The sequence below is a fragment of the Scyliorhinus torazame genome, chromosome 7, assembly GCF_047496885.1.
Source record: "Scyliorhinus torazame isolate Kashiwa2021f chromosome 7, sScyTor2.1, whole genome shotgun sequence".
Classification (NCBI taxonomy): Eukaryota; Metazoa; Chordata; class Chondrichthyes; order Carcharhiniformes; family Scyliorhinidae; genus Scyliorhinus; species Scyliorhinus torazame.
In genome coordinates this window covers 34,648,932-34,667,761 of record NC_092713.1, presented here as the reverse complement: position 1 = coordinate 34,667,761, position 18,830 = coordinate 34,648,932, and the positions used below count along the sequence as shown (strand labels likewise).

Sequence of the window (18,830 nt, the reverse complement as noted above, 5' to 3'; positions counted from 1 at the left end):
AGCAGCTTTCTGCTGGAGCTGAATAGTTGACACAGTTCCAGGGACACTTGCTTCAGCTGAAGTATCAGTACAATCGCAAGAAACAAAGTCAGAAACAGAGCTCCTTTCTTTGCAATCAGCAGCTTTGTTTTCAAAGGAGAATTTAAATAAGTTTCTGGGAAGAATGAGCTTACGGACAACATATTTTGAAACCTCTTTGCCTGTTTCCCCCCCTATTTAGGCCATTTCCCCAATAAAGCGATGCCCTCTGCAGGAATGTTGCCATGGTTACAGGGAATTTTCTGTAATCTGAAGAATCCCTGCTTCCGCTACCCGACTCAAGGAGAATATCCCGGTGTGGTTTCAAACTACAACAACTCCATGTAAGTTTAATTTAAGGATCTGTGGCTGCAGTAAACATTTTAAACAACCTGAAACCTTACAGATGGAAATGAATGCTGGCAGTAACGACATTGGTGACAAATGAACAAGTAAGTGTACCCAATCTGCCGCATTCTCACCTCCACCGTTCCCCACTGAAACCATTACTTTGTCCTGCCTTGGCTGTTCCCTTGGTACGCCCCTCATCTCCAGTCGCTTAAGTCCAAGGGACACAGACTTGAAAGGATGTGGCGCACATCTGGCTTCGCCATCCACTGACACATCTGGCTGGGTCTGCCACAACTGTTAAAAACTATTCCAGAATCATCCAGGAACGCAAAATCTAATCCGTCTTCTTATCTCCACTGCAGATCTATTTCTTAAACTCCAATTCCCTCCACTTCCATCTCCCGGAACAAGCTCATGGATGTCTTTTGTCACTAAGATCGAGGCAATTAGATCGGCTACCTCGGCCGCGTCCCTCCCTTCCACTAAACCCAAACGGCAAAACTTCCTTTAATGCACGTTGAGGTTGAAGGCATGGCTGAGATATTAAATTAATACTTTTCATCCATCTTTACCAAGGAGGTCGGTGCTACCCAGGATATGGTGACAGCCGAGGAAACTCTGTCCCTAGAAGGGTTCAAAATTGATAAGGAGGAAGTGTATAATTGACTGTCAGTATTGAGAGTTGATAAGGCACCGGGGCCAGATGAAATGCGTTCAAGGATATTGAGAGAAGTGAGCATGGAAATTGCAAGGTCGCTGGCCATAATCTTCCAGTCTTCACTAGACCCAGAGGTGGTGCCAGAGGACTGGAGAATTGCAAATGTTCTGCCCTTGTTCAAAAAAGGTTGTAAAGATAGTCCCAGCAATTACAGACCCATCAGTTTAATATCAATGGGCAAGCTTCGAGAAACAATTATTCAGGATAGAATTAGCAGTCACGGGTGGACAGTGGCGCAGTGGTTAGCACTGCTGCTTCACGGCACCGAAGACCTGGGTTTGATCCCGGCCCCGGGTCACTGTACGTGTGGAGTTTGCACATTCTCCCCATGTCTGTGTGGGTCTCACCCCCACAACCCAAAGATGTGCAGGGTAGGTGAATCTGCCACACAAAATGGATAATCTTTATTATTGTCACAAGGAGGCTTACATTAACACTGCAATGACATTACTGTGAAAAGCTCCTAGTCACCACACTCCGGCACCTGTTCGGATACACAGAGGGAGAATTCAGAATGTCCAAATTACCGAACAGCACGTCTTTCGGGACATGTGGGAGGAAACCGGAGCACCCGGAGGAAACCCACGCAGGCACAGGGAAAACGTGCAGACTCCACACAGACAGTGACCCAAGCCAGGAACCGAACCTGGGACCCTGGTGCTGTAAAGCAACAGTGCTAACCACTGTGCTACCGTGCCACCCTTCCCTTAATTGGAAAAAAGAATTGGGTACTCTAAATTTAAAAAAAAGAATTAGCAGTCACATGGAAAAATGTGGTTTCATTATGAAGAGCCAACAAGAATTTATTTTTTTTAAATTCCAATTAAGGGGCAATTTAGCGTGGCCAATCCACCTACCCTATCATCTTCAAATTTTGCTATGTTACACCCTAACCTTGCTTGCAGATCATTTATATATGTTATGAACAGTTGAGGTCTGAGGACTGACCCCTGCAGCACCCTACTGTTTACAGTTCACCAGCCAGAGAAGGATCTATTTATCCCAACCCTCTGTTTTCTGTCAGTCAGCCAATCCTCAATCCAATCTAGTACGCTACCCTCAAACCCCTGCGATCTCACCTTCTGGATCAGTCTTTTATGCATCCCCTTGTCAAACGTCATCTGGAAGTCTAGATATACCACATCCACAGCTTCCCCATCATGCACCTTCCTGGTTACATCCTCAAAGAACTCAAGCAAGTTTGTCAAGCATGACTCACCCTTCATTGAACCATGCTGACAATGGTGGATTGAGCTTAGTCTTTCTAAATGTTCAGCCATCTTCTCTTTAATGATTGATTCCAGCACCGTCCCCACCACAGAGGTCAAGCTAACCAGTCTATAGTTTCCTACTTTTTGCCTCTCTCCCTTTTTGAATCGGGGTGCCACATTAGCATGTTTCCAACAAATATTTGGATGACTGAATCCATTTGTATTTGGTCCCTGCCCAAACTCTATTCCCGAGCTACTGACATCACCCCTCTCCCTGGCACAGGCTGAAATTAAACCAATCAGTTCACAACCTTGATGTCATGTTTGATCTTGAGATGAGCTTCCGACCTCCTATTCATGACGTCTCTAAGGCTGCCTATTTCCATCTCTGTAACATTAATCGATTTTGCCCCTGTCTCAGCTCATCTGCTCCTGTAACCTTCATCCGTGACGTTGTTACTTCCAGACTCAATTATTCCAACGCATTGCTGGCTGGTTTGCCCATTCTGCCCTTAGTAAACCTGAGGTCATCCAAAGTTCTACTGCCCATATTGTACCTCACAGGAAGCCCTGAGCTCGGCAACCTACATTGGCTCTCAGACAAGCAATGTCTTGATTTTAAAATTTTCATCCTCCTTCCTCTGGGGCCTTGTCCCTCCCTAACTCTCTGATCTCCTCTAACCCCGCAAGAATAGGCATGATGGCAGGTGTAGAGACAATGGGCTGAAGGGCCTCTTTTTGTACTTAAAACTGTGACTCTTTGACCACTGGGATATGTGCGCTCCTCTAATTCTGGCCTCTTGTGCAATCCCAATCGCTCCACCGTTGGCAGCCATGCCTTCAGATGCCTCAAGCCCGAGCTCTGGAATTCCCCTCCTCCACATCTCTGCCTCTCTAAATCATTTTTCTCCTTTATGACACTTCTCAAAACCTACCTCTTTGACCAAACTTTCATATGGCTCAGTGTCGCAATTTGTTTCATAATGCTCCTGTAAAGCACCTGGGGACGCTTCATTACATTAATGGTGCTATTCAAATATAAGTTGTTGATAGGGAAGCACGGCGGAGCAGTGGTTAGCACCGCGGTCTCACGCCGCCGAGGTCCCAGGTTCGATCCCGGCTCTGGGCCACTGTCCGTGCGGAGTTTGCACATTCTCCCCGTGTTTGCGTGGGTTTCGCCCCCACAACCCAAAAGCTGTGTAGGGTAGGTGGATTGGCTGTGCCAAATTGCCCCTTAATTGGAAAAAAAAATAATTGGGTACTCTAAATTAAAAAATAATTTTTTTAAATAAAAAAGTTGCTGTTGCATGCAGTGGACAGTCAATTGTAACAAGACATTACCAAGACCCTAAAATAATTAGTTGTGAATGCTGCTGATGTTTCAGTTATCCCTGAATGGGTTCTCATTGTTTTCTGACATATCTACAACCCCTCCTGTCCTTCCCTGAGGTTTGTGACAGGTGCTGGTGTGTGGTTCCACCCCACAGTGACCGCAGAGGCCTGTGAGTGAAGGTTGAGCAATGACGAGGTCCCTTCAGTCTGATTAGTTTTCCTCCTCCCATCAACCCGGCGTGGTTTATTATTGCAACTGATGACCAGACTGAGCTCAATTGTAACATATAACAGTGGCCGCGATCAAATACTTGACCCCGGACTCATGGTGCAGTGCATTAATGCGACCCAGCTCCCTGAACAATCTGATTTTGAGAATGTGTCATGGAAGTTGAGATGCTTAGGTCTTCATTTGGGTATGTGCACTGATCTAGTCCAGTGTGCTATCTAATTTAACATGTTTGTTGTTCAATTATAACTATTCTGTGATCCTGTAATGTTAAGGTACAGTATGTTTTCCTGTATCAGGAAGCTTAGGGAAATTAACTGCTGATGGCTGCATTCGGTCTGTTGTACATTCTGTCATTAACACTTTAATCTATAGATTTACAGGAGGAGAGTGATTAGCCAATGTTCCCTCCTCTACTTGTAAACGCACTGACTCTGGATGGATCGCAGTCCCAGGAGACAAACAACCTCCTCGCTGAAAATAATTATTCCTCATGCGTGAGCAGTGTCAGTGAGTTATACTTAACAATGGAGAGCATTGTGGCCGAGGCTAATCCTGTCCTCACCTGATACCAAAACCTGACTGTTTCACAGCCGTGGTCGTGGTCAGCAAAGGGAGATTGAACTGGTTTTACTTCTCCCACCGCCTCAATTCTCACAGGCCCAGTGAGGTAAATCTTTGCAACACAACCCTGGCTGTGATCAGTTGACTCTGTGTATTCTCAGGGCTGGGTCCAAAAACTGATATTCTGCTTCAACATTGATATTTACCCATGTACATTGCTCAAAGATATCAGCTGAAGTTTCTTTTATGAGGGCCACGAAGAGTCCAACACGGGCTCGTGTGTCAAACAAAACTGAACTTTATTTACACTAATATTTACATAGCACCAGTAGTTCGCTACTGGTCTTCTTGCCGGCCGGTACCAAACTGGCCGGCTCTATTTATACAACAGAAAAGGTTAACGGTTGCCCCGCCCCCTTATCGGGGGAACTCATATTTCCCGAGACCCATGAGGTAATCAATTGTCCCTCCCCAATAGGACCTGTGCAGGTTACAACATTTTCCTATAGGTTTGGACCACAGACTATGGAGGCTGACATTCCCCTCTGCTTATTTCTAGACTTGCTCGAGTATATGCGGACGTTCAAGAGCTGCTGTTTGATAAGCCTGAAATCTACAAGTTGAGAAAGATCTGGGACGATGTGTGTTTTCTGTCTGACTTCATGGATATGCTCAGGACCAATCCCAGAAAAGTTGCAGGCAAGAGGAAGCTCTCGTCACTTTTATTATAAAAAAGAAATGATGTGGAGATGCCGGCGATAGGCTGGGGTGGGCACAGTAAGAAGTCTTACAACATCAGGTTAAAGTCCAACAGGATTATTTGGAATCACTAGCTTTCGGAGCGTAGCTCTTTCAAAAGGATCTACGCTCCGAAAGCTAGTAATTCCAAATAAACCTGTCGGACTTTAACCTGGTAATAAAAGAGAAAGACTTGCATTCACAAGCCCAGCACATTTCAAAACAAGGGAGATTGAGTGGTGAATGATGCCAGTGAAGTACCTGTTGAAGTGTAATCACATTTGTCATGGGGCCGTCAAATTATTTCTAGTATAGGAGGCCATTCAGTCTACTTTGGCTCTCTGTAGAAGAGGCCTGTCAGTCCCATTTGCGCCCCCCCCATCCCCGTAGCTCTACATTTTATTTATTTCAAAGTGCCTATCTCATTTTCATTTGAACTCATTGATCGTCCCTGCTTCCGCCACGCTCCTGAGTAGCGAGTGACAATGCAGGTCCCTTCAAGAGTAACAGGTCTTGCTTCGCAATGAATTGAGAGTATGCAGTTCTCACTGAATATTGTACTTAAGACTTGGGTTTTGCATCTCTTGCCCAAAACATTAAATCTGTGCCCCAGAGTCCCTGTACCATCAGCTAATGGGAATAGTTCCATTGTCTACCTTACTTAAACCTGTCAAAAGCTGTATTAAATTCCATCTGCCACTTGTCTGCCCATTCTGATAGCCGTATTTATGTTCTATTGCAGCTGATTTGTATCATCCTCTCTCTTTGCCACTCTTCCAAGTTTGGTAATCATTGATAAATTTTGAAATTTTACTCTGTATTCCAATATCCAAATGATCCTAGCACCGACCCTTTGGGTAGCTAATGTCTACCGTCCTCCAGTCTAAAAAATAATAATTTAATTAAATTCCTGCGTATGAATGTATTGTCACTTCCAACAAGCATGAATATACCTCGTTCCAAGCTTGACTCATATTAAACTGCTTGTTAGTGTACTTATTAGCGCACAATAGTGCAGAAGTATGGGGAGCCTATATTTCCATGTTTCTTTCTCCATGGCAATGCCTCTACCAATCAGGGTCAATTTTCCATTTTCTCCTGTGATATGAATTGTTGTGACCATTTGAAATTTGGCACTCTTGCATTTGTCATGATGAATGTAAGGCAAAAGGCTTCAACAACATGTCTCTCTTTTCAAATAATGGATCTTCGACAATATGAGTCATATCTATATGCCACTCCTGGGTGCCAGAGTGTGGCGACTAGGAGATTTTCACAGTAACTTCATTGCAGTGTTAATGTAAGCCTACTTGTGACAAAATTAAAGGTTATTTTTATTATTATGTTGGATTTTGTGGGACATTGAGTACAAATAAAGCCATATTGTACATTCACCTGAGGAAAGAGCAGTGCTCCGAAAGCTAGTGTTTGAAACAAACCTGTTGGACTTCAACCTGGTGTTGTAAGACTTTTTAAAATTCACGATAGTGACATTTAAGGGGCACCTTGACAGATACATGAGTGGGATGGGAATAGAGGGATACGGGCCCAGGAAGTGTGGAAGATTTTAGTTTAGACGGGCAGCATGGTCGGCACAGGCTTGGAGGGCCGAAGGGCCTGTTCCTGTGCTGTACTTTTCTTTGCTCTTTGTTCTTTGTTCACTGATTAAACCTCAGCTAGAATATTGTGCCCAATTCTGGGAAACCTATTTCTGAAGGCCTTGGACAGGATGCAGAGAAGATTTATTAGAATGGTACCAAGGCTGAGGGACTTCCGTCCGTGAATAGGTGAAAGATGTTGGGGTGCTTCTCCTTAGAGCAGGGACGGTTAAGAAGAGATCTAATTGAGGCGTCAAAATCATTAAGAGTTTTGATAGAGTAAGTAAGGAGAAATTGGGGTAAATTTTCCAGGCCTGCCTTCCGCAGAGAATTGTCACGGGCGGGACAAACAATTTGACGAACCATTTAAAGAGCCGTTGACCTTGGGCAGGAATTTCCGGTCTTGGGGCAGCTGCGACCGGAAAATCCCACCCATTGTTTCCAGTGGCAGAAGCGACAGTGACTAGGCGACACAGATTTAAGTTATTGGAAAATAGCCAGCGGTGAGATGAAGAGAATTTTTTTTATATGGCGAGATATTACGGAGCAGTTTCAATAATAACTTTCAAAAGAGAATAATAATGATCTATATTGTGCCACAAGTAGGCTTACATTAACACTGCAATGAAGTTACTGTGAAAATCTCCTCGAGAAAAACTGCAGTGTGCTGGGGAGAAAGCAGGCCAGTGGAACTAATTGAATTGTTCTTACAAAGAGCTGGAACAGACATAATTCCTCCTTCACCAACTGACTATCAGGAGTATATCATAACATCTGAGATCGCATTCTGACTAACGTAACAAAGTTAAACAAAAGATAAGTTGATGGATAAGAAGATCTTCCATTCCTTATTTTTCTGTTTTCACGATATTCCGATTTTATTTTCAGGGAGCGGTATTCGAATCAGAGATATTCTGAAGGATGATGAAGCTCTGACCTCCTTCTTACTCAAAGATATTGGGCTTTCAGACTCGGTAGTTTATCAGTTGATCAATGCTCAAGTGCGGCCTGAAGAGGTGAGTGCTGCTTTGGTTATGTCGCTTGTGTGCTAACCTAGGCAAGTCAGGAAAGGCCATGCTGCTCCTCAGGCACACTCTTTCTGCTTTCTACAGACACAACCTCACCCAAACAAGGGCTCCGTAATGCCAGCTCTTACCAACGGTCATCGGCCCGAAACATGAAGCGGATTTTAACTCATTCAAAACCCATCCAATTGAACAGAATTGAAATCAGGCCCATTAACTCTGTTAGTCCCTCAGCAGATGCTGCCGGACCTGTTGAGTTTTTCTCACATTATCTGTTTTTATTCTAGTTCCATGATGTCCATTTAAATCAAATTATTTCATCTTTATAATTTTAAGTCCCTTTCTCATCAGAGATTGATACAGTTATAATACAAGACGAGGGATGTATTTTTCAGGATGTATAAGGCTCTGGTCAGACTCCATTTGGAGTATTGTGAGCAGTTTTGTGCCCCGTATCTAACGAAGGACATGCTGGCCTTGGAAAGGGTCCAGAGGAGGTTCCCAAGAATGATCCCTGGACTGAAGAGCTTGTCGTATGAGGAACGGTTGAGGACTCTGGGTCTGTACTCATTGAAGTTTAGAAGGATGAGGGGGGATCTTATTGAAACTTACAGGATGCTGCGAGGCCTGAATAAAGTGGACGTGCAGAGGATGTTTCCACTTGTAGGAAAAACTAGACGCAGAGGGCACAATCTCAGACTAAAGGGATGATCCTTTAAAAGAGAGATGAGGAGGAATTTCTTCAGCCAGAGGGTGGTGAATCTGTGAAACTCTTTGTTGCAGAAGGCTGTGGAGGCCAAATCATTGAGTGTCTTTCAGACAGAGATAGATAGGTTCTTGATTAATAAGGGGATCAGGGATTATGGGGAGAAGGCAGGAGAATGGGGATGAGAAAAATATCAGCCATGATTGGATGGCGGAGCAGGCTCGATGGGCTGAATGGCCTAATTCTGCTCCTATGTCTTATGGTCTTATAGTTCGTTTTGAAATGTGTTAGGTGATTGAGATACTTATTCTTGTGCAGAAGAAAGATGCCAATTAATATCACTGTCTTATTCTGATTGATAGCATCATCTAATGCCCTGGATCCAGAACATTCGGGTATATTCGTTATTTAGTGTGTGGGGGCGGGAGAGACAGTTTGTTGCCCTGTCCCAAGAATTCCCACAATCAGCACATTATACCCCTGGTACAGAGGGATCAGAGAAAGGCTGCCCCTTGGGCCACGAGCATCCTAATGACTGGCACAAAATGAGCATGGAGTGGCCTGGCATCAGGTCTCTAAGACCTTATTGGCAAATGCTGTACGGAGTTGGGGATCTGTGAACTGTGGAGAAAATAGAGGGGTTCATACAACAATAGCATCCTGTGAACTCTATCGCCTGGAATAACATTGGAAGCAGACAAATGGGAACACCGTCCTTGTAAGTTCCCCTCCAAGTCGCCATCCTGACTTGGAAATATATCTCAGCTCCTTTACTGTCGCTGGGTCAGGTTGCTGGAATTCCCACCCTAACAGCACTGTGGATGTACCTACATCGCATGGAGCACAGTGGTTCAAGAAGGCAGCTCACCACCACCACCTCAATGGTAATTGGATAATTAGGGACGATCATAGTCTGGCCGGTGATGCCCAGAATCCCATGAAAATAAAACAAAACCTTACATTAATGGCACTGTATAAAGGTGCTTTACAGGCGCATTATCAAACAAATCAACATTAAAAAATCACATTTCCTGCATGGTATTTCATCCCCATTTCGGCTGCCAGGTCGAGTTTTAGATATTTGGGAATACTGAGCCTTGCTCCATCAGCTGAATTTGGCCAGTCTGATAGAAGTGGTGAAGGGGGATTTGAAAAGGTGGGATGCCCTCCTGTTATTGTCACCGGGAAGGGTCCAGACGGTGAAATTGACTGTCCTTCCAAAGTTCCTATTTGTATTTCAGAATCTTCCAATCTTTTTACCTAAGTCATTTTTTGGGAGGACTAACAAACTGGTCTTGACCTTTGTATGGACGGGTAAGGCACCTTGGATCTGGGGACCGTTTTTACAGAGAGATAGACAGTTGGGGGGGTTGGCGTTGCCTAATTTGATGAATTACTACTGGGCGGCGAATATTGCGAAAGTTCGGAGATGGGTCGTGAATGAAAGGTGGGCTTTGGGGCGGATGGAGGAGGCTTCTTGTATAGGGTTGTGTTTGAGAGCGCTGATGATGGCTCCTCTTCCATTTTCACCAGCGAAGTACTATGCGAACCCAGTGCTAACAGCATCCTAAAGAGTATGGAACCAGTTTAGGCAATGTTTCAAGCTAGAGATGCGCCAATATATGGGAACCATAGATTTATCCCAGCAGGAATGGACTTGTCATGCAGGGCCTGGGAATAGGAAGGGATAGAGAGGTGTAGGGATTTGTTCATGGAGGGTAGGTTTGCGGGGCTGGAGGAACTAGTGGAGAAGTTCCAGCTTCTGGGGAGGGGGGGGGGGGGGTTTCAGATATCTATAAGTGAGGAATTTTGTTCGGAAGGCGCTTTCTACGTTTCTTCAGTTGCTCCCCCCTTCCCTGGTGGATAAGGTTGTGTCTCGGGATGGTGATGGGGAGGGGACGATCTCTGATGGACAGTTGATGGAGAGAGAGAGGGCTTTTCTAGAGGAGATTAAGAGCAAATGGGAGGAAGAGTTGGGTTACACATTTGATGGAGGGGATGTGGAGTGAGGCCCTACATAGGGTAAACTCGACTTCCTCATGTGCAAGACTGAGCTGATTAAGTGGTGCAAAGAGCGCACATGACTAGGACACGCATGAGTGGATTTTTTCCAGGGGTGGAGGATAGATGTGAACATTGTTCAAGGGGGCCGGTGCACCACTCACACATGTTTTGGTCCTGCCCTACGTTGGGGAGGTTCTGGGCTTCCTTTTTCGAGATTATGCCGGCGATTTTGGGGATAACGGTGGCACCATGCCCGTGGATGGCGATCTTTGGGGTATCGGATGAGCTGGAGCTGCAGGAGGGGAAAAGGGTGATGTATTGGCCATTGCCTTCCTGATAGGCTGGAGGAGGATTCTACTAGGGTGGCAGGCATGGAGCCACCCAGGGCAATGACTTGGGTGGGGGGACCTATCAGAGTTTTTGCACCCGGAAAAAATTAAGGAGTCGGGGGAGCGGTTCTATTCCAGGTGGAGGTTCTTGAAAGCCTTCTTTAAGAATTGGTAGTCATCAGCAAGCGGGGGGAAGGGGGGGCAGTGTAGATTGGGGGGGGTTGCATAAAGGAGGGACATATGGGGTTGGTTGTGGGGTTAGTTTATCATACAAGTTGTATAAGGTTGAGTGTTGTGTATGTTGCAAAGTGGAAAATGTCTTGAACAAAAATATTTTCCAAAATAATGTGATATTTCATCCCTCCATGTATTAAAAATCAGAATCAGATCTTATGAATGAAAACACCTTTTAAAAAAAGAGCTGATGAGAATCAGAACAGATTTACTTGCAATAGCTGTGCGCGCCCTTCACCGAAGTTTGCAGACAAAGAGCAGCCCTTCTCTCGCAAAATGTCTGAGAGTTGAAGTAATTACAATCTGCATCAGAATGTTCCCTTTGGTAATGGTGTGTGGCCTCAAATTCTTTAACGGATGGAATGCACCAGTGTGAAAAGCTGCACTGACTGACAGTGCTGAGATAATAACAAAATTGGACAACAGCGCTAAAGGACCTTTTCACATGCAAATAATAAAATAATGAGAAAACATCCACGAATGCTGTGATTCAACATTACCCAGACTTAGCCACCTTATCCTTCTTGGAAACTTCGAGCCGGAGAGTTCCTAAAGAACTGTCAGCACTTTTGTGAGGTGTTCTTTGGCCAGTGTGTATTTCTGGGTGTTTGTGGTTATGACACATGGATGAGTCCTGAATAGCATCTGAGCAAACAAGTGGTACAATATCTCCGCACCTCACACATAACTGCTGGAATGTCGAATGATGTAGAGAGGCCCACAGAGGATTGACTTGTGGTTTTACTCTTGGAACCCATTTTAAGATGTGTCTTTAGACAGAAAGTGAGTTATTCACCACGCGATTGAATTGAAAGATATTTTCCAAAGATTGGTGTCAGCTGGGAGAGTTTCTGTTTTATTTGGAGCCTGTATGTAGAGAGGTTAATGTAACTCGTGAGGCAACTGAAGTCAAAGGTCTTATTGTATTTGTGACTGTTGCCTTTAAACTAGACCCATAGTACCGATACATAAAGAGCAGTGCTGTTGGGGGCTACAGTGGCCATCATTGAGATCACATGTAGCAAGTGGGCTCTCTTCAGACCAAGAGCAATGCCCTCTCAACTGAGTGTTAAGATCCCATGGAAATATTTGAAGAAACGCAGGAGAGTCCTCCCCATGTCGTGGTCAGCATGTATCCCTCAACCAACATCACTTCCACAAAAACCACATTGGTATATTTCTTGGCAACACGTCGCTTGTCAATGGGATTTCCCATTAAAGCCACCCCACGCCGCTGGGAAACTCGCGGGCGGGGGCGCACTGCGGGTGGGAAAAGAGAATCTTAATGGCCAGAGAATTTTGTCCATCATCTGATCATTGTCACATCGCTGTTTGGGAAAGCTTGCTGTGCCCAAATTAACTGCCAGCTTTCCCTTTGCTTCAGCAGTGACTACAAATCAGGAACTTTGTTATCTGTAAAGTTCTTCTTGAGGTCATGAAAGATGCTAGATAAATATACTTCCCCTTCCTTTTTCTTTCTTTCTCTTTCTTTCCGCCCCTCCCTTACTTTTGTCAGAGTATTGGGCAAATAACCCAACATCCCCTCCTGCCGGGGAACATAAATGACCAGAACAGTGCCAGGCCACATGCAACTGAGAGTAGTCGGATGGCATTGTCTCCTGTACAATTTGACCACATATATATCCTCCTCCCACCAAACTATCAAGGATGAAGCATTCTCACAAACTAAACTTTAATTAACATTTGAAGGACAACACCTACCTTTCCACATTTCCCCAATCACTCACTAGGCATTTTGCTTATGGCTAATATTTTAATTTTTGAGTACATATCGAGGAACGATGGCCCAGTGGTTAGCACTGCTGCCTCACAGCACCAGGGACCCGGGTTCAATTCCGACCATGGGTTACTGTCAGTGTGCAGTTTGCACTTTCTCCCCATGTCTGCGTGGGTTTCCTCCGGGTGCTCCGGTTCCCTCCCACAGTCCAAAGATGTGCAGGTTACATGGATTGACCATGCTAAATTGCCTCTTCGTGTCCAAAGGATTAGGGTGGGGGGATGGGGGTTACGGGGAGGCCGTGGGCCTGGGTAGGGTGTCCTTTCGGAGGGTCGAATGCAGACTCGATGGGCCGAATGGCCTCCTTCTGCACTATAGGGATTCTATGGATAACAATGTTCCTGATTTGATGCACAGTAGACTTAGAATTATGGAATCATAGATTGATATAGCACAGAAGGTGGCCATTCGGCCCATTGTACCTGTGTCAGCTCTTTGGTCGGGCTATCAAATTTGTCCCACTCACTCCCCTGCTCTTTTCCCCCTATCCCTGTAAATTTCTCCCTTTCAAGAACTTATCTAATTCCCCCTTGCAACTTACATTTGAATCTGTTTCACGCACCCATTCAGTTAGTGAGTTCCAGATTACAACATTGTGGAAAAAAAACAAAACTTTTCCTCGTATCGTTAATGTTTTTTTGCCAATTACCTTAAATCTGTGTTACTGCCCCTTTCTTCCACTGGTAGTCTGAAACACTGGTAGAGATTGAGACCATTCTTGAATTATAGGTTCCGACTGAGCCTCATTCCCACTTGCAGCAACTCTGTAAGATGCCCAAATCATTCAATACACTTCATAAACAGTCAGCTATCAGCCAGTGCAGAGGTGTCACTCCCCCCCCCCCCCCCCCCCCACCCCCTCAGGGAGCTCTAGAGAATTGCCGGCCAATGTGATTGACTGGTGCTGAAGAAGAAGTCATATTGGACTCTGTTCCTCTCACCACAGACGCTGCCAGGCCCGCTGAGCTTTTTCTGTTTTTATCTCAGATTTCCAGCACCTGCAGGATTTTGCTTTTATTATTGGGGTGTCGGAATGCTTAGGAAGCCAAGACAGAAACCAACCTGGGGAGTTCAATATAACATTACTGCACTGTTGGCTGGGTTTTTAGGAAAAGAAAATAGGGCGGTAACCACATACTGACATGTGCCTTCAGGCGGGTGTGTGCTCCAAAGCAGCTGTTTCGCTGAGCTAAACCCTCCCACAGGAACTGTGGTTCTGATTATCTGGGACGGAGGGAGGGAGGGAGGGAAGGAATGCTTTCCAATCAGGCAAATAATAAAAGCAAGAAAGACTGAAAACAAAATAAGTTGGATAAATTTCAACTCGTAAAATCATAGCTGCTTAACCTTTTGGCTTTTTAACATCTTGAAATATTTGACCGGCCCATTGCAGACATGCACATAATTAATCTTAGGACACAGCAAACCAATTACCCAGACAATGAACGAGAATCAGTCCGAAAACATTTGTTGAAGTCAAGATGCACAGAGGGACAATTAGGTTACAAAGATCACCACATTCTGTGTCTTTGGTGGGGTTGAAAGATGATATATTGATCATTTGCAAAGTTAACCTCAATTCTCTGACTCATCCGTTGCATCAACAAGCTTCAGATGTCGGTTGCCCGGTTACCAAGAATTTGCCGACTTCAACTGGGCCAGAGTTGTGAGCGTGGTAAATTTCATGAGTTACTTTTGTACAAGAGGGGCACGTAATTTAGTCGATTATGATCGACAGTAATGTTATGGATGAGATAGTTGCAAATGTGTCACAGTGGGGTACAGCACTCGAGTAGTTAGGTTCAGATTTGTGGTTTGACTTTCTGAGCTCGGATTGAATGCTGTTACAGAGTGTTGAGGGATGTTTCAGAAGGGGAATTGATTTGCAATACTTTTATATGGATTACGAAAGAAAATGATGACGCTATGTTTTTAAAAAGTTTTATTCTCCTCATTTTCCACATTTTCCTCAAATACACAACCAACAAAAGATAACCGACAATAATAACAAATACAGTATCAATCCCCCAAACAGCATCCCCTTCAACCTACAAACCAAAACATCACCCATACATTCCCAATACCGCAAAACAAGAAAGAGAATAAACGGTCATCCCATAAACGCTGTGATCAACCCCACCCAATAGCCGCCCTCCCCCGAATGTTCGATGGCATCCAATTCTTGAAAGCGCATGATAAACAAAGCCCATGAATTGTAGAACCTTTCCATCCGCCCCTCAGCTCAAACTTCACCTTCTTGAGCATCAAAAATTCCAGGAGGTCCCCCCCGCCAAGCTGAGGCACAGGGTGGAGACTGATGAAGCTATGTTGTGAGTTTTTGTTAATCTTCTAGTACTACTCCTCTTCCCCACCCACTTCTGTTTAGCTTATGTTAAGAACATGGGAGAGATGGAGCGTCCTTGAACAACAGCTGTTTTCTCACTGACTAGAATCATTATATTTCTGCATTGCTCTCCAGACAACTTTGGCCATAATATTAGAAAGACACTTGGTCGAATTTGTTAAAATCATAAGGCAACAATAACTTATATTTCTCTATTGGAGTGAAAAGGTGAAGTGAAAGTTACCATAAACCCCCAAGGACCATAGGCTGCTCTCCCCTTTTGAGAGAGAGCTGACTGGCGGTGATTTAACCTGAGGGTCACCACACCTCAAGCGAGGGGCGGTGAGAATGTGGGGCCTTCATGGATAACCTCAGCCTGTGAGGAAATTGAACCCATGCTGTTGGCGTCACTCCACGTCACAAACCAGCCGGCCAGCCAACTGAGCTAACCAACTCCCCCTTGGAAACAAGGCAGAGTAGTTACACAGTAAAATGTCGCAAGGCAATCGATGGGAGCAGTTTTGGATAAAATTTGACATCAAGTCACACAATGAAATATTAAGGCAGATGACCAATAGCCCTGGTCGGTGAGATGGTTTTAAGGAGCAACTTAAAGAGGGAAGAGAAATAGAGATATAGAGAAGTTTAGGGAGGAAATCACAGGCGTTAGGACCCAGGCACAGTGAAACAATGAAAATTTGGTGCGTGCACAACACTAGAATTGGAGGAGAACAAAGATGTGAGGGGATTAGTATGGGCTGGACATGGCTACAGAGATAGGGAAGGGTGAGCTCATGAAAGGATTTGGACAGAAGGATGGGAATTTTTTTATTGAGTTGCTGCCAGACCAATGTGGGTCAGTGAATACAGGTTAATAGGTGAACAGGTCATTATTCAGGCAGCAAAGTTTTGGGTGAGCTCAAACTTACTTGAAGTTAAGAGGCCAGTTGAGAGGTCGTAGATTCCAGTTGTACCTAAGAACTGGTGAAATTCAAATTGTAAAACCTGAACACTTTATAAAGAAACTTTATAAAGAACACTTTATATTCAAAGCATGTAACCATCTTCCACTCGCAATGTATTTTTATTTTATATAGTATATTCAAAAATACTTTCATAAAACTTTTTTTCTAATGTACATAGGCCCTGACAATGATAATCAATGGTTGCTTGCCGATGAAGAATGGGTTTTATCAGCTACTCTGGAATTGTCAGCTAATGCTGTTTGTAAATGTTCTTGGTCACGTTTACTTCTAGTTTGCTTACGGAGTACCAGATATAGCTCTGAAGGACATAGCGTGCAGCCAGGTCCTCCTGAATCGTTTCCTCATCTTCCTGAGTCACCGAGGGATGCGCACCGTTCTGAATGGAATGTGTATCCTCTCCCAGCAACGGCTTCAGAGAGTGGAAGACGCACTTTACGCAAACGTGGACTTCTTTAAACTCTTCCAAACAGTAGGTCCATTATTTTGGCCATTTAGCGTTGCTGAAAAGCATGTAGCATGCTGCTGAATATCTTCGTGACATGGATTTTTTGACTTGTACGAGTTATCTGTACTGATATCTGCAATAGCATTGTGAGGAGTTGTCCGATTTAATTCTTGCGCTCATGTTTACCTGAATGTCAAGGTGGAATTATCACTGACCACTGCAGATTATTTCTTTTCCAAATGTTTTGAACACCATGGATACAATCCAGTTAGTCACAGGAGTACAGGACAAATGCGATATGAAAATGTCATATGTATATAAGAGGGTCTAACTACATTTCTCCTTCCTAATATCCACAATATTTTCAAGGCAACATAGATTACCAACATTTACTCAGATATTCCGACAAAAATGGATATCAGGAAGGAGAGGTGAAGGAGTTTAGGGAATGAATCCCAGAGCGTGCAACCTCGATGTCTGTCATTGGGTAATGGGATGGCGGAATTCACAAGAGGCCAGACTTGGAGGATGGAGAGTTCTGAGGGAAGGGGAGGGGGCAGTGAGGGAGTGGGGTGGGGGTTAGCTGTAGGACTGGAGGGGTTTATAGGAGTGTGACGCTGAACCAGATTATTGGCAAACTCAGCATCCTATCTGACCCTGAGCTAAGCCTCTGGCGCAGAAATAAAAGCAGATATAAATGTGCCGTGTCTTCTTTTCAGCTCCCACGAGTGCTAAACCGTTATTCAGATGGAATAGATCTGTATTTCTGGGTGAGAATTATGAATGATGCATCCCCCCTATTGGAAGAGGTAAGGAAATAATCATTTATTCCCCTCTTGTGTTTAAGGGCGCTGGTAATAAGCTCTCTCATCCATCCAATCACTGTCAATAGAATGGCACCGGAACCTCCAAATTCCTCTCGCCCAGCCATTGTGAGTTAGATAAAAGCAAATTACGGCGGATGCTGGAATCTGAAACAAGCAGAGAAAACACAGGACAATCTCAGCAGGTCTGACAGCATCTGTGGAGAGAGAAGAGAGCTAACGTTTTGAGTCTGGATTTTGTCAACGCTTTGACAAAGAGTCACCCAGACTCAAAACGTCAGCTCTCTTCTCTCTCCACAGATGCTGTCAGACCTGCTGAGATTGTCCAGTATTTTCTGTTATTAGAACATAGAACATACAGGGCAGAAGGAGGCCATTCGGACCATCGAGTCTGCACCGACCCACTTAAGCCCTCACCTCCACCCTATCCCCGTAACCCAATAACCCCTCCTAACCTTTTTTGGTCACTAAGGGCAATTTATCATGGCCAATCCACCTAACCTGCACGTCTTTGGACGGTGGGAAGAAACCGGAGCACCCGGAGGAAACCCACGCAGACACGGGGAGAACGTGCAGACTCCGCACAGACAGTGACCCAGCAGGGAATCGAACCTGGGACCCTGGGGCTGTGAAGCCACAGTGCTAATCACTTGTGCTACCGTGCTGCCCTGTTATTGTGAGTTAGATGGTCAGGTTAATTTGTTCTCAATTATACGGACCCACACCCACATGGAACTGAGGGGAAACTGAAAAAAAAAAAATTTTGCATGCAGTATGATACATTAGGTCAATATCCGTTTGGCAATTCAATTCCTGCTGACTGACCACACGATGTTCAATGCTGGAAGTAACAACCTGCACCAGCCCATTGCTCAGCAGGTGACCTTGGGCAATCAAAACTCAGCTAGGAGATCATAGTAGGATTGTCAACTCTGATTGGTGTGTTTCAGCTCCCTCCTCCACCTCCATCCCCAAGCCTTCACGCCGCATTCCTGTATTTATTGCCTAACTTGTCCATCCTCTTGCCTCACCCATCATCCCACCCCAATTGAAAAGCATCCAACCTCGACGTTATGTGACTGGATGATCCTTGACTGTTGGTCAATATTCCTTCCCACGCAGCCCCAATTACTTTTTAATAATTAATAATTAAACATGGTTAGAAAGATGAAGAAAAATACTTTGTAACCTATGATTCGTCTCCAAGGTTAATCAGAGCCATATCCTGGAGATTAATCTCCCATTCCAGGGATTCCAGGATGATCAATGGCCTTATCATCCCCCATCAGAGAAAATTGATTTCTCTCTAACTACCCTGTGCAATCCTTTAATCATCTTAAACTGAATCCGGCATTTGCCATAGACTCTTAAATACT

General features: G+C 44.6%; 1 protein-coding gene across 3 annotated transcripts in view; it reads left to right on the top strand.

Moving 5' to 3' along the window:
* Positions 1-18,830, top strand: part of abca4b (ATP-binding cassette, sub-family A (ABC1), member 4b) — a 188,486-nt gene that overhangs the window by 28,403 nt on the left and 141,253 nt on the right. For all 3 annotated transcript variants that reach the window (XM_072510537.1, XM_072510536.1, XM_072510534.1), the window contains exons 4-8: positions 221-362; positions 4,983-5,122; positions 7,648-7,775; positions 16,457-16,654; positions 17,350-17,439. In XM_072510537.1, the coding sequence (XP_072366638.1) occupies positions 221-362; positions 4,983-5,122; positions 7,648-7,775; positions 16,457-16,654; positions 17,350-17,439 (698 nt within the window). The remainder of the gene's footprint in view (positions 1-220; positions 363-4,982; positions 5,123-7,647; positions 7,776-16,456; positions 16,655-17,349; positions 17,440-18,830) is intronic.